The 14,039-nt window shown below is 53.5% G+C and overlaps 1 protein-coding gene across 3 annotated transcripts; it reads left to right on the top strand.

Moving 5' to 3' along the window:
* Positions 1-215: 215 nt before the first annotated feature.
* On the top strand, positions 216-5,159 carry ZGLP1 (zinc finger GATA like protein 1). Of its 3 annotated transcripts, none has more exons than XM_030820889.1 (5): positions 216-750; positions 1,551-1,919; positions 4,005-4,111; positions 4,474-4,567; positions 4,751-5,159. In XM_030820889.1, the coding sequence occupies exons 1-5, from the start codon at positions 614-616 to the stop codon at positions 4,866-4,868; spliced, it is 825 nt and encodes a 274-aa protein (XP_030676749.1). In that variant the 5' UTR covers positions 216-613; the 3' UTR covers positions 4,869-5,159. The 3 variants fall into 3 exon arrangements, with proteins under 3 accessions (XP_030676749.1, XP_030676750.1, XP_030676751.1); XM_030820890.1 differs by having other exon boundaries at positions 216-542; XM_030820891.1 differs by lacking the exon at positions 216-750 and adding an exon at positions 1,308-1,371.
* The last annotated feature ends 8,880 nt before the right edge of the window (positions 5,160-14,039 follow it).

A 14,039-nucleotide genomic window follows, 5' to 3' on the forward strand; every position in this document is an offset into this window, starting at 1 on the left:
CAGGAGCTTAAGACCATCCTGGGCAACATGGCGAGACCTTGTCCCTATAAAAACAGTAAAAATTAGCGTGGAGTGGTAGTAAGGGCCTGTGGTCCCAGCTACTCGGGAGACTGAGGTGGGAGGATCACTTGAGCCCAGGAGATTTAGGCTGCAGTGGAGCAGTGATCAGGCCATTCCACTCCAGCTTGGGTGACAGAGTGAGGCCCTGTCTCAAAAAAAAAAAAAAAAAAAACACACCTGCATCTGCTGTGCTGGGCCCCCGGCTGTCTTTTCCCTCTGGGATCTAAGATCCCGCTGGGGATCCGAGGCAGAGGCCTGGGAGCCCCCATTTCCGAGGGGGAGGGCCAGCGTGGAAGGCCCCGCCCCGGCAGCTGCGGAGGGATTTGGTGGGGTCCAGGCCGCCCTTGCCACGCAAGGGCGCGCGGATGACCTGAAAAGAGCCAGAAAGAGGAAAGGCGCCGCCGAGGTTGGTCGCTTTCAGCTGGGGCTCATTGCATCCTCTGCCAGGAGCGCTCCCACCCCACAGGTCCCGCTCCTCCCAGGTGGGTTTCATCGGGTGGGCCCAGCGGGACAGGGCCGGGTGTAATTAGGGAGGGGGCTGGGCTGGGGCGCAATGGAGGCCGAGCCAGCCCCGGACTCCTTAATGCCAGCAAAGCTGCTGGCGCCGCCCTGTCTGGACCTGGAGCCACTGGGAGGATCCCCCTCCCAGGAGAAGCCGAGGACCCCAGGATGCTGCAGAATCAGTGAGAGGTGTGTAAGGCCAAACCCCATTCCCCGGACCCCGCTAGCACTTCACCATCTGGCTCAGTGATCAAGGGGTCATGACCTCTCTTTCCTGGGGTTATCGAGAAGTGACAATTTTATAATAGTTACTGAAACTTACAAAGAGGTTCTGGTGCCCATAGACACTTGGGGTCATCTAGGGATCAGAGGCCATGCAACTCCGTGTCTCTGGGGCTGATGTAGGCACTCCCCAGGGATCATCCAGGGGTTATGGAGGGCAACTCAATAATAATGAAAATGATAAAAATCATAATCATATTATGGCAAGCCAGCGGCGTGGTGGCGCATGCCTGTAAGTCCCAGCTACTCGGGAGGCTGAGGCGGAAGGATCGCTCGAGCCCAGGAGTTCTAGGCTGCACTGAGTCCTGATCACGCCCCTGCACTCCAGGCGGGGGTACAGAGTGAGGCTTGGTCTCTAAAAGAAACACAAAGAAAAAAAGTAACCTTTTTCTCGATCCTGCAGCCAGAGGCTTGAAATCCTGCCTGGGTCACCTAGGGCGGTCCCTGCCTGGGTGATCTACGGGTGCCGTAAGGGGTTGATTGATGTGGAGGGCTGAGACTGTGCCTGGGAGGCCCACAGTGGGCGAGGTGAGTTGCAATTACTGCAACTCTTAAACCTTCCACCCAGAGTTAGAAATTACTGAACCTCAGGTGGGGTGTGTAGCCTGTCCAAGGGTACACAAAGAGCCGGCCCAAGTTGGAACCCCCTGGCCGGCTAAACCCAGGAGTCACCCAAGAAAAAGTGACCCCACTGCCCTTCTCCCCAGGTCCCTCTGGCCTGCATGCCAGGACTCGGTCACCGCCCTGTGCTTCCTCCAAGAGACAGTGGAGAGGCTGGGTCAGTCCCCTGCCCAGGACACCCCGGTCCTGGGGCCTTGCTGGGACCCGATGGCTCTGGGGACTCAGGGCCGCCTGCTGCTGGACAGGGATTCCAAGGACACACAGACCAGGATCAGCCAAAAGGGCCGCCGCCTGCAGTCCCCGGGGACTCCCTCGGTCCCACCACCCCAGAGAAGGCCCCGGAAGCAGCTGAACCCCTGCCGGGGCACTGAGAAAGTGGACCCCGGGTTCGAGGGGGTGACTCTGAAGTTTCAGATAAAGCCGGACTCCAGCCTGCAGATCATCCCCACGTACAGGTAGGGGCCGGCTGGAGCCAGGGCGCCCTTTCTCCCAGTTACAACACAAACACCAGTGTGGGAGGTAGGGGAGATCCCTGGCGTCGGTGTGGACCCTCACCTGTGCTCTACGTCACACGTGGCCCAGTCTCTGGTTGACAACTTGAGCTGGTGCCAGGTCCAGTCCTGCCGCTCCTGACTCAGTGGCTCCCCACTCCCAGTGTGAGACCTGGTCTCTTTAGGAATCAGGCCTGGCCTTGCTTAGGCTGCAGCTGCAGCTGCAGTGATTTTTCCCAATAATGCTAACAGCTACTATTTGTTGGTAGTGACAACAATACGAGGTTAACAGGCAGTATTTTATGTGTATGGGCTCATTCAAAAGCCTGGGGAGGCGGGGCACAGTGGCTCACGCCTATAATCCCATCACTTTGGGAGGCCAAGGCGAGCGGATCACCTGAAGTCAGGAGTTTGAGATCAGCCTGGCCAACATAGTGAAACCCCATCTCTACTAAAAGTACAAAAAATTAGCTGGGCGTTGTAGTGGGTGCCTGTAATCCCAGCTACTCGGGAGGCTGAGGCAGGAGAATCGCTTGAACTCAGGAGGTGAAGTCTTCAGTAAGCCGAGATAGCGCCACTGTGCTCCAGCCTGAGCCACAGAGCAGGACTCGGTCTCAAAAAAAAACAAAAAAAACTAGCCGGGAATGGTAATGGGCGCCTGTAATCCCAGGTACTTGGGAGGCTGAGGTAGGAGAATCACTCAAACCCAGGAGATGGAGGTAGGAGGATTGCATGAACCCAGGAGTTTGAGACCAGCCTGGGCAACATAGTATGACCCCCATCTCTAATTTTTACTTATTTATTGTTATTATAAAAATTATAATGATGACTTTTTTAATCATGCCGCCAAAACAATAATTTTTTTTTTTTTTTTGAGATGGAGTCGCACTGTGTCTTTCAGGCTGGAGTGCAGTGACACAATCTCGGCTCACTGCAACCTCTGCCTCCCGGATTCCAACGATTCTCCTGCCTCAGCCTCTGGAGTAGCTGGGATTACAGGCACCCGCTACCACGCCTGGCTAATTTTTGTATTTTTAGTAGAGACAGGGTTTTGCCATGTTGGCCGGGATGGTCTCGATCACTTGACCTCAGGTGATCCATCTGCTTTGCCCTCCCAAAGTGTTGGGATTACAGGAGTGAGCAGCCACCATGCCTGGTCACTTTTTTTTTTGCTTTTTTTTTTGTTTGTTTGTTTTTGAGACAGGGTCTTGCTCTGTCACCCAGGCTGGAGTGCAGTGGCGCAATCATGGCTCACTGCAGCCTGGACCTCCCAGGCCCAAGCCATCCTCCCTCCTCAGCCTCCCAACTAGCTGGGAGTGTAGGCCTGCACCACCACTCCTGGCTATTTTTTTTATGTTTGTAGAGACGGGGTCTCCCTATATTGCCCAGACTCCCATCTCTTTTTAAAAATCAATCAAATTTTCAAAGAAAAAAAAAAAACTGTTGGGAAGCCCATTTCACAGATGAGGAAACTGAGGCACAGAGTAGGAGATAATGTGTCCAGGCTCACACAGCAAGGACATGGAGAACTGGGATTGGAAACTGGCAGGCTGTCCCTGTGCTTACTATTTTTCAAAAAATAATAATAATAATTAGGTTGGGCATGGTAGCTCATGCCTGTAATCCCTGCACTTTGGGAGGCCGAGGCGGGTGGATCACTTGAGGTCAGGAGTTCGAGACCAGCCTGGCCAACATGGTGAAACCCTGTCTGTACTAAAAATATAAAAATTAGCTGGGTGTGGTGTCACGCACCTGTAGTCCCAGCTGCTTGGGAGGCTGAGGCACAAGAATTGCTTGAACCCAGGAGATGGAGGTTGTAGTGAGCTGAGATAACACCACTACACTCCAGCCTGGGTGACAGAGCGAGACTCCATCTGCAAAAATAATAATAATAATAATATTACTAATGAGAGGCAAAGCCAGGCCATTCAGATATCAGTTGCCTCCTCAGGGGATGGCTGATACCTTGATACTAAATCTTTATTTTGGGGGGCTACTGGGGACAAGCTACGGATCCCCCCCAATGCTAATACCTTGTCTGCCCCGCAGCCTGCCCTGCAGTAGCCGCTCTCAGGAATCCCCTGCAGATGCTGTTGGGGGCCCTGCAGCCCACCCAGGAGGCACCGAGGCCCACTCAGCAGGCAGCGAGGCCCTGGGTGAGTCCTGAAAACCCGAGAGCTATAAATATTTTGGGGGCCAATTTCCTGTCTTCCCTGCCTTTCTCCCTGCCCCCCCCTTCTCCATCTTGCTTCCCCATTTAGAGCCCTCCGGGAGGAGTCGCAGCACCCCCCTCCACTTGGGCTGAGTCACCCCCACCCCCAGCTTCCTCCTCTGCGGAACGCTGCCATCTGTCTCCCTTCCTGGCTTTGCTGTGGCTTAGAGCTGGCAACTCCCAGGGCTGATCCAGAGCCAGGTGGGGCCTTTACTGAGACCCCCACAAAATGCCCGACTCCGCACAGGCATCCTGAGCTCACATGCATGGCCTCTGACCCCTGCCCTTTGACCTCTGACCCTTCAGAGCCCCGGCGCTGTGCTTCCTGTCGGACCCAGAGAACCCCGCTCTGGAGAGACGCTGAAGATGGGACCCCTCTCTGCAACGCCTGTGGGATCAGGTCCTTAGAATGGAGGAGGGAGTTGGGGTGGGGGTCCCCAAATCAGTCCACGTGTATGACCAGGATGGCGTATGGGGAAAGCAAAAAGCAAAACACCTACCTCTTGGGAAAAGTGGTTTCCTTGTGGCGGTTTCCGGGCCCCCACTGCATCCTAAATGGCAGTTTCTTGTCCCCCAACCCTAGGTACAAGAAATATGGCACTCGCTGCTCCAGCTGCTGGCTGGTGCCCAGGAAAAATGTCCAGCCCAAGAGGCTATGTGGCAGATGTGGAGTATCCCTGGACCCCATTCAGGAAGGTTAAACCCAGCTTCACCCTGCTGAGCTGCTGCTTCTGCCTCTGTTTCATCAGCGGGAGAATGGGCAGAAGCAGCTCTCCTAGGAAGACTGGGGAAAGAGCTGGCCTGCCTCCTCTCTGCCATCTCCAGATTCAAGGATCCCGGGGGAAGACCCAGGCCTCAGGTGGCAGAGCCTGCTAGGGTTCACCGGCCCCTTCTCCAGTCAGCCTTGGCCGAGGCCTCAGGAGACACTCTCAGGAAGGATGAGCATTGTTACAGCAGGGACAATAAAGTGCAGAGATACTCAGAGAGAAAAAGCCTGTGATTTGGGATCCCGCCTCCTGTGCCCCTGTGCCAGCCCAGGAAGGTGGACAGGTGTTTCCTCTTTGGGGTTGTGAGGGGCGTGCACACACGTGTGCATGCACAGAGACACAGTCTTATCCATAGGCAGCAGCCCCCACACAGGGAATTAGCCACATTTACCACAATGTCCCATGCAGGGAAACAGCCACTACCCACAGACACACACAACAGACACAGAAAGACACACACAAGCCGGGTGCAGTGGCTCACGCCTGTAATCCCAACACTTTGGGAGGCTGAGGCAGGAGGATTGCTTGAGGCCACAAGTTTGAGACCAGCCTGGGCAACATAGTGAGACCCTGTTATCTACAGAAGGGAAAAAAAAAAGACACATGTCCGGCCAGGCGCAGTGGCTCATTTCTGTAATCTCAGCACTTTGGGAGGCTGATGCAGGTGGATCACCTGAGGTCAGGAGTTCGAGACCAGCCTGGCCAACATGGTGAAACCCCGACTCTACTAAATATGCAAAAATTAGCCAGGCGTGGTAGCATGTGCCTGTAATCCAAGCTACTTGGGAGGCTGAGGCAGGAGAATTGCTTGAACCTGGGAGGTAGAGGTTGCAATAAGCCAAGATCATGCCACTGCACTCCAGCCTGGGTGACAGAGCGAGACTCCATCTCAAAAAAGACACATGTGGCCGGGCGTGGTGGCTCACGCCTGTAATCCCAGCACTTTGGGAGGCCGAGGTGGGCGGATCACGAGGTCAGGAGATCGAGACCATCCTGGCTAACACAGTGAAACCCCGTCTCTACTAAAAGTACAAAAAAAATTAGCCGGGCGAGGTGGCGGGTGCCTGTAGTCCCAGCTACTCGGGAGGCTGAGGCAGGAGAATGGCGTGAACCCCCGGGGGGCGGAGCCTGCAGTGAGCCGAGATCGCGCCACTGCACTCCAGCCTGGGCGACAGCGAGACTGTCTCAAAAAAAAAAAAAAAAAGACACATGCAGGACAGCTGTGCGTGCTGACAGACACATCAGCAGAGACACACATCGACAGGGATGTGCTGACACGTAGCTGAGTCATACACAGATACAGCCCACACAGGACACATGCACAAGACACACGTAAAACACATAAGTAGATGGCACACACTGGCAGCATATACCAGTGGATCCTTCATCTGTCACCCAACCCCTGCCTGCAGTGTGTCACTCTCCTTAGCCCCTGCCGTGTCCCCTACCCCCTTTTAAGATCTCCCTAACCCAGCCAAAATGTGTCTCCCAGGCCTGAAGTCAAAAGCCCCAAGTCAGAGGCATCCTTCAGCAGGCGGGACACACAGGCCACCAGCACTCACAGGGAGGGAAGGAGGAGGGAGAGTCAAGACTGGTGGCAGGCTGGGCATGGTGGCTCATGCCTATAATCCCAACATTTCAGAAGACAGAGGTAGGAGGATCGCTTGAGCCCAGGAGTTTGAGACCAGCCTGGGTAACACAGTGAGACCCCGTCTTTACAAAAAAAAATTAAAAAATGAGCCAGGGGTGGTGGTGCACGCCTGTAGTGCCAGCTACTCGGGACACTGAGGTGGGAGGATCACTTGAGCCCTGGAGGTCAAGACTGCAGTGAACCGTGATCGTACCACTGTACTCCAGCCTGGGTAATAGAGGGAGACTCGGAGGGAAAAAAAAAAAGGTGGGTAGGGTGGGCATGGTCCTTGCTGTGGGCATGAGTGAGCCACAAAGCCACACACCCTTATGAGATCCTCTTTGTCTCTCCTGGGCAGCCCTGAATGGGAGAACTGGAGTCCAGATTCCTCCGCCCTCAGATCCCTGAATTATTTGATCTTACCCTTCCTTGGCCTGGAACACCCTCCCTCCACATCTCCCCATAGCTGACACCTTCTAATCGCTTGAGGAGGCCTGGCCCCAACATCAGCTCTTCAGAGAAGCCTTCCTTGACCACTGAGACTAAAATAGACACCTCCCCCCACTCAGGCCGGTTGTGGTGGCTCACATCGGTAATCCCAGCACTCAGGGAGGCTGAGGTGTAAGGATCACTGAAACTCAGGAGCTTGAGGCTGGACATGGTGGCTCACACCTGTAATCCCAGCACTTTGGGAGGCCAAGGCAGGAGGATCACCTGAGGTCAGAAGTTAGAGACTGGTTAACATGGTGAAACCCCACCTCTGCTAAGACTACACGAAATAGCCGGGCGTAGTGGCAGGCACCTCTAGTACCAGCTACTTGGGAGGCTGAGGGAGGAGAATTGCTTGTTATCTATAGAATGAAAAAAACAAGACACATGCCCAGCCAGGCACAGTGGCTCATTCCTGTAATCCCAGCACTTTGGGAAACTGAGGCAGGTGGCTCACCGGAGGTCAGGAGTTCGAGACCAGCCTGGCCAAATGAGGAAACCCTGTCTCTACTAAAGATACAAAAATTAGCCAGGCGTGGTGGCATGTGCCTGTAATCCCAGCTACTTGGGAGGTGGAGGTTACAGTGAGCCGAGATCGTGCCACTGCACTCCAGCCTTGGAGACAGAGACTCGATCTCAAAAGAAAAACAAAAACAAAAAATTAATTAAAAAATAAAATAGGCCACGTGCGGCTCACAGGCTCACACCTGTAATCCAAGCACTTTGGGAGCCCAAGGCAGCAAGATCACTTGAACCCAGGAATTCAAGATCAGCCTGGGCAACATGGTGAAACCCCGTTTCTACCAAAAATAAAAAATTAGCCGGGTGTGGTGGCATGCACCTATATTCCCAGCTGCTTGGGAGGCTGAGGTGGGAGGATCACTTGAGTCTGGGAAGTTGAGGCTGCAGTGAGCCATGATTGCGCCACCGCACTGCAGCCTAAGCAACAAAGTGAGACCCTGTCTCCAAAAAAAAAAAAAAATAGACATTCCCACTCTCACCCTGTGTCAGCCTCTGGTTCAGCTCCTTGCTGGTCTCCCTCTTAGAACCTATCAGAATTTCCATTCTCTCTCTGGCTTATGGTTACATTATTCACATCCATCTCCCCTATTGCCCCAGGAGTTCTCAAGTCTGAGGTCGCCACATCTATGTCCTGCCCGTGACAGGCCTCTCCAGTGCCAAGCATAGAGAAGGTCTCCGCAAGGACACACCTTGAACACATATCTGCAAGCTAGTGGCTGTCTTTACCCACTTATTCAACATTTATTGAGCAACTGTGTGTGCTAGGACCCAATGAGGACCCTCAGTGGTGAACAGAACAAAGATCCCTGCTCTACTGGGGCTGATGTTCTAGGAGACAGGAAAAAAAAAAAAATACTCGGAGGCAGGACACGGTGCCTCATGCCTGTAATCCCAGCACTTTGGAAGGCTAAGGTGGGCGGATTGCCTGAGCTCAGGAGTTTGAGACCAGCCTGGGCAACACGGTGAAACCCTGTCTCTACTAAAAAACAAAAAATTAGCCAGGTGTGGCGGCATGTGCCTGTAGTCCCAGCTACTAGGGAGGCCGAGGCAGGAGAATTGCTTGAACCTGGGAGGCAGAGTTTGCAAGGTTGCAGTGAGCCGAGAGCACACCACTGCACTCCATCCTGGGTGACAGAGAGAGACTCTGTCTCAAAAAAAAAAAAAAAAAGTCAGGTATATGTCTAATAGCATGTTAAGTTGTGAGCTGGGCTACAGAGAAAAAGTGTGCAAGGAAATAAAAGAGTTAAGGAGGTCGGGCGCGGTGGCTCATGCCTGTAATCCCAGCACTTTGGGAGGCTGAGGTGGGCAAATCCCTTGAGGTCAGGAGTTCGAGACTAGCGTGCCCAACATGGTGAAACCCGCCCCCCCATTAAAAATACAAAAATTAGGCAGGTGTGGTGGCACGTGCCTGTAATCCCACCTACTCAGGGGGCTAAGGTGGAGGAATCGCTTGAACCCAGGAGGCAGAGGCTGCAGTGAGATCTTGCCTTTGCACTCCAGCCTGGGTGACAAAGTGAGACTCTGTCTCAAAAAAAAAAAAAAAAAAAAAAAGTCGGGCACCGTGGCTCATGCCAGCCTGTAATCCCAGCACTTTGGGAAGCCGAGGTGGGTGGATCAGGAGTTCGAGACCAACCTGGGAAACATGGTGAAACCCCATCTCTAGGCCGGGCGCGGTGGCTCACGCCTGTAATCCCAGCACTTTGGGAGGCTGAGGCGGGTGGATCACGAGGTCAGGAGATCGAGACCATCCTGGCTAACACGGTGAAAACCCGTCTCTACTAAAAATACAAAAAATTAGCCGGGTGAGGTGGCAGGCGCCTGTAGTCGTCCCAGCTACTTGGGAGGCTGAGGCAGGAGAATGACGTGAATCCCGGGAGGCGGAGCTTGCAGTGAGCTGAGATTGCGCCAGGGCGCAATCCAGCCTGGGCGACAGGGAGACTCTGTCTCAAAAAAAAAAAAAAGAAACCCCATCTCTGCTAAAGATACAAAAATTAGCCGAGCATAGTGGTGGATGCCTGTAATCCCATTGGGAGGCTGAGGCAAAAGAGAATCGCTTGAACCTGGGAGGCGGAGGCTGCAGTAAGCCAGTAAGCCGAGATTGCGCCACTGCACTCCAGCCTGGGCCATACAGTGAGACTGCATCTCAAAACAAAAACAACAACAACAACAAAAAAAAACAGAAAGAAAGAAAAAGAAAAAGTAATTGCACTTTTTGCCATTACTTTTTTTTTTTTTTTCTCTGAGACAGTCTCACTCTGTGGCCCAGGCTGGAGTGCAGTGGCGTGATTTCAGCTCACTGCAGCCTCCGCTTCAGGGTTCAAGCAATTCTCCTGCCTCAGCCTCCCGAGTAGCTGAGACTGCAGGGGTGTGCCACCATGTCCGGGTAATTTTTTTTGTATTGTTAGTAGAGACAGGCTTTCACCATGTTAGCCAGGCTGGTCTTGAACTCCTGACCTCGTGATCCACCCACCTCAGCCTCCCAAAGTGCTGGGATTAGGGGCGTGAGCCACCCTGCCCTGCCTGCCATTACTTTCAATGGCAAAAACAGCAATTACTTTTGCACCAACATGCTAAAATAAATATCTCTTTTTTTTTTTGAGACAGAGTCTCGCTGTCACCCAGGCTGGAGTGCAGTGGCGCAATCTCGGCTCACTGCAGGCTCCGCCTCCCAGGTTCACGCCATTCTCCTGCCTCAGCCTCTCCGAGTAGCTGGGACTACAGGCGCCCGCCACCACGCCCGGCTAAGTTTTTGTATTTTTAGTAGAGATGGGGTTTCACCGTGGTCTCGATCTCCTGACCTCGTGATCCGCCCGCCTCGACCTCCCAAAGTGCTGGGATTACCAGCGTGAGCCACCGCGCCTGGCCTAAAATAAATATCTCATCTGAAGGCCCTGAAAGAGACCTTGAGGTCAGTAGGAGCGGAGAGAGATCATTAAGCAGGGAGGGCACAGACAGAAAAGGTGAGGTGGTGTGAGTGGCAGAGGCTGCCCCTGGCTGGTGCCTTTTTGGGTGTTATACCTGGCCCCTGGCTCCAGCACCGAGCACTGGCCTGCCCTCTTGTGCCATTTCCCCGTCTCATCTTTGCTCATTACATGTTTGCATGAGACTGGCTTTCTTCTCTAGGGCTCTGTGTTCCTGCTTTTGAGGGAGGAGGGGCAGAGGAGGAGGCTGTGGGGAGGAGGCCCAGCTGCTGTGCCTTATGCTGTTGGGGATGAGGGGGGAAGGTGCCGTGTAGTGGGGGTTGCAGCCGATACCCTGTGTGTGTCTGTTCTGAATCATGATGGGCTGAGTGGAAAGGCAGGGTGGGGGTAAACTGAAGCACTGTAGGTGGACACAGGACAAAGGAGGCATTGAGGGTGTGGCAGGGGTGCACCCTTTAACAGGGGGGACATGCTAAGGGCTGACACCCATAGCATCAGCCAGTGCCTGCCCAGGAAGGTCTCACCGAAGTCTCAGGGCAGAGGCGCAATGGAGAAGGCCTCTACCCACCCTGGCAAGGCAGCCTCAGCTCTGCCGGTAACCAGGCCTGGGGGAAGCACCTAGCTCCCACCTCCAAGAGTGACCCGGATCAGAGGGCAGTGCTGGGCGGAAGAGATAAGTTGGAGGAAGGACTGAGGGCTCCACCCCTGCCCAAGGGTGTGAAGAGAGCAGAAAACAGGCACTGAGAGGACGAGCTCTAGGTCACACTGAGAAAAGACAGCCAGCCAGGCCGGGCACAGTGGCTCAGGCCTGTAATTCCAGCACTTTGGGAGACCGAGGCAGGTGAATCACGAGGTCAGGAGTTCAAGACTAGCCTGACCAACATGGTGAAACCCTGTGTCTACTAAAAATACAAAAATCAGCCGGGCGTAGTGGCGCGCACCTGTAATCCCAGCTACTCGGGAGGCTGAGGCAGGAAAGTCGCTTGAACCTGGGAGGCGGAGCTTGCAGTGAGCTGAGATTACACCACTGCACTGCAGCCTGGGCGACAGAGAGACTTCGTCTCAAAAAAAAAAAAAAAAAGAAAAAGAAAAAGACAGCTTAGATTGTGCCTGACACATAGTAGGTGTTCAAAAAAAGCTTTTGGATTTTTTTGTTGTTTGTTTTTGGAGACAGGGTCTTGTTCTGTCACCTGGGCTGGAGCACAATGACGATATCACAGCTGGAAGTGGCTTTGACCTCCTAGGCTCAAAGGATCCTCTTGCCTCAGCCTCCCAAGTAGCTGGGACTACAGGCATGCACCACCATGTCTGGCTAATTTTTGAAAAATACACCAGGCATGGTGGCTTACAGCTGTAATCCCAGCGCTTTGGGAGACCGAGGCAGGTGGATCACCTTAGGTCAGGAGTTCGAGACCAGCCTGGCCAACATGGTGAAACCCTGTCTCTACTAAAAATACAAAAATTAGCTGGGCATGGTGGTGCATGCCTATAGTCCCAGCTACTTGGGAGGCCAAGGCAGGGGAATTGCTTGAACCCAGGAGGCAGAGGTTGCAGTGAGCTGAGATCACACCACAGCACTCCAGCCTGGGTGACAGAGCAAGACTCCATCTCAAAAAAAAAAAAAATTTTTTTTTTTGAGGCCGGGCACGGTGGCTCACGCCTGTAATCCCAGCACTTTGGGAGGCTGAGGCGGGCGGATCTCCAGGTCAGGAGATGGAGACCATCCTGGCGAACACGGTGAAACCCCGTCTCTACTAAAAATACAAAAAAAATTTAGCTGGGTGTGGTGACAGGTGTCTGTAATCCCAGCTACTCAGGAGGCTGAGGCAGGAGAATGGCATGAACCTGGGAGATGGAGCTTGCAGTGAGCAGAGATCGCTCCACTGCTGTCCAGCCTGGGCGACAGAGCGAGACTCCATCTCAAAAAAAAAAAAAAAATTTTTTTTGAAACATATTTTTTGTAGGGTCTTGCTATGTTGCCCAGGCTGGTCTGAAATTCGTGGGCACAAGGGATCCTCCCACCTGGGCCTCCCAAAAGTCCTAGGATTACAGGCGTGAGCCACTATGCCCAGCCCCCTCAAAAAACACTTTTTTTTTTTTTTTGAGACAGTCTAGTTCTGTTGCCCAGGCTGGAATGCAATGGCAAGATCTCCACCTCCTGAATTCTAGCAATTCTCCTGCCTCAGCCTCACGAGTAGCTGGGATTACAGAGCGTGTGCCACTACAGCCCAGCTAAATTTTTGTATTTTTTTGTTTTTGTTTTTGTTTGTTTTGAGACAGAGTCTTGCTCTGTTGCCCAGGCTGGAGTGCAGTGGTGCGATCTCGGCTCACTGCAACCTCTGCCTCCAGGGTTAAAGCGATTCTCCTGCCTCAGCCTCCTGACTAGCTGGGACTACAGGCATGTGCCACCACGCCCGGCTAATTTTTTGTATTTTTAGTACAGACGGGGTTTCACCATGTTAGCCAGGATAGTCTCGATCTTCTGACCCCATAATCCGCCCGCCTCAGCCTCTCAAAGTGTTGGGATTACAGACGTGAGCCACTGCGCCCGGCCTTAATTTTTTGTATTTTTAGTAGGGAAGGGGTTTCACCACGTTGGCCAGGGTGGTCTCAAACTCCTGACCTCAAGTGACCCACCTGCCTTAGCTTCTCAAAGTTCTAGGATTCAAGCGAGAGCCACCGTGCCCGGCCCTGGCTAATTTTTTTTTTTTTGAGACGGAGTCTTGCTGTCTCTCAGGCCGGAGTGCAGTGGAGCGATCTGGGGTCACTGAAAGCTCCGCCCCCCGGGTTCATGCCATTCTCCTGCCTCAGCCTCCTGAGTAGCTGGGACTACAGGCGCCCGCCACCACGCCCCGCTAATTTTTTTTTTTTTTTTTTTTTTGTATTTTTAGTAAAGACGGGGTTTCACCGTCTTCGCCAGGATGGTCTCGATCTCCTGACCTCGTGATCCGCCCGCCTCGGCCTCCCAAAGTGCTGGGATTACAGGCGTGAGCCACCGCGCCTGGCTTTTTTTTTTTTTTTTGACGGAATCTTGCTCTGTCACCAGGCTGGAGTTCAATGTTCAGTGGCACGATCTCGGCTCACTGCAACCTCTGCCCCCGGGATTAAAGCGGTTTTCCTGCCTCAGCCTCCCGAATAGCTGGGACTACAGGCGCGCCCCAACATGCCCAGCTAATTTTTCTATTTTTAGTAGAGACGGGGTTTCACCATATTGGCCAGGATGGTCTGGACCTCGTGACCTCGTCATCTGCCTGCCTCGGCCTCCCAAAGTCCTGGGATTACACGCGTGAGCCTCTGCAACCGGCCCTGGCTAATTTTTGAAAAATATTTTTTGTAGGGTCTCCCTATGTTGCCCAGGCTGGTCTGAAACTCTTGGGTGCAAGGGATCCTCCCACCTGGGCCTCCCACAAGTCCTGGGATTACAGGCGTGAGCCCCCACCCCCGGCCCTCTCAAAAATCGCTTTTTGAATGAATAACTCGGGAGGTCACGATTGGAACCCTGGGCTTGTTCCTCCTTGCAGAAACAGAAGCGGAGACAGGGAG

This window comes from Nomascus leucogenys, chromosome 10, assembly GCF_006542625.1.
Source record: "Nomascus leucogenys isolate Asia chromosome 10, Asia_NLE_v1, whole genome shotgun sequence".
Classification (NCBI taxonomy): Eukaryota; Metazoa; Chordata; class Mammalia; order Primates; family Hylobatidae; genus Nomascus; species Nomascus leucogenys.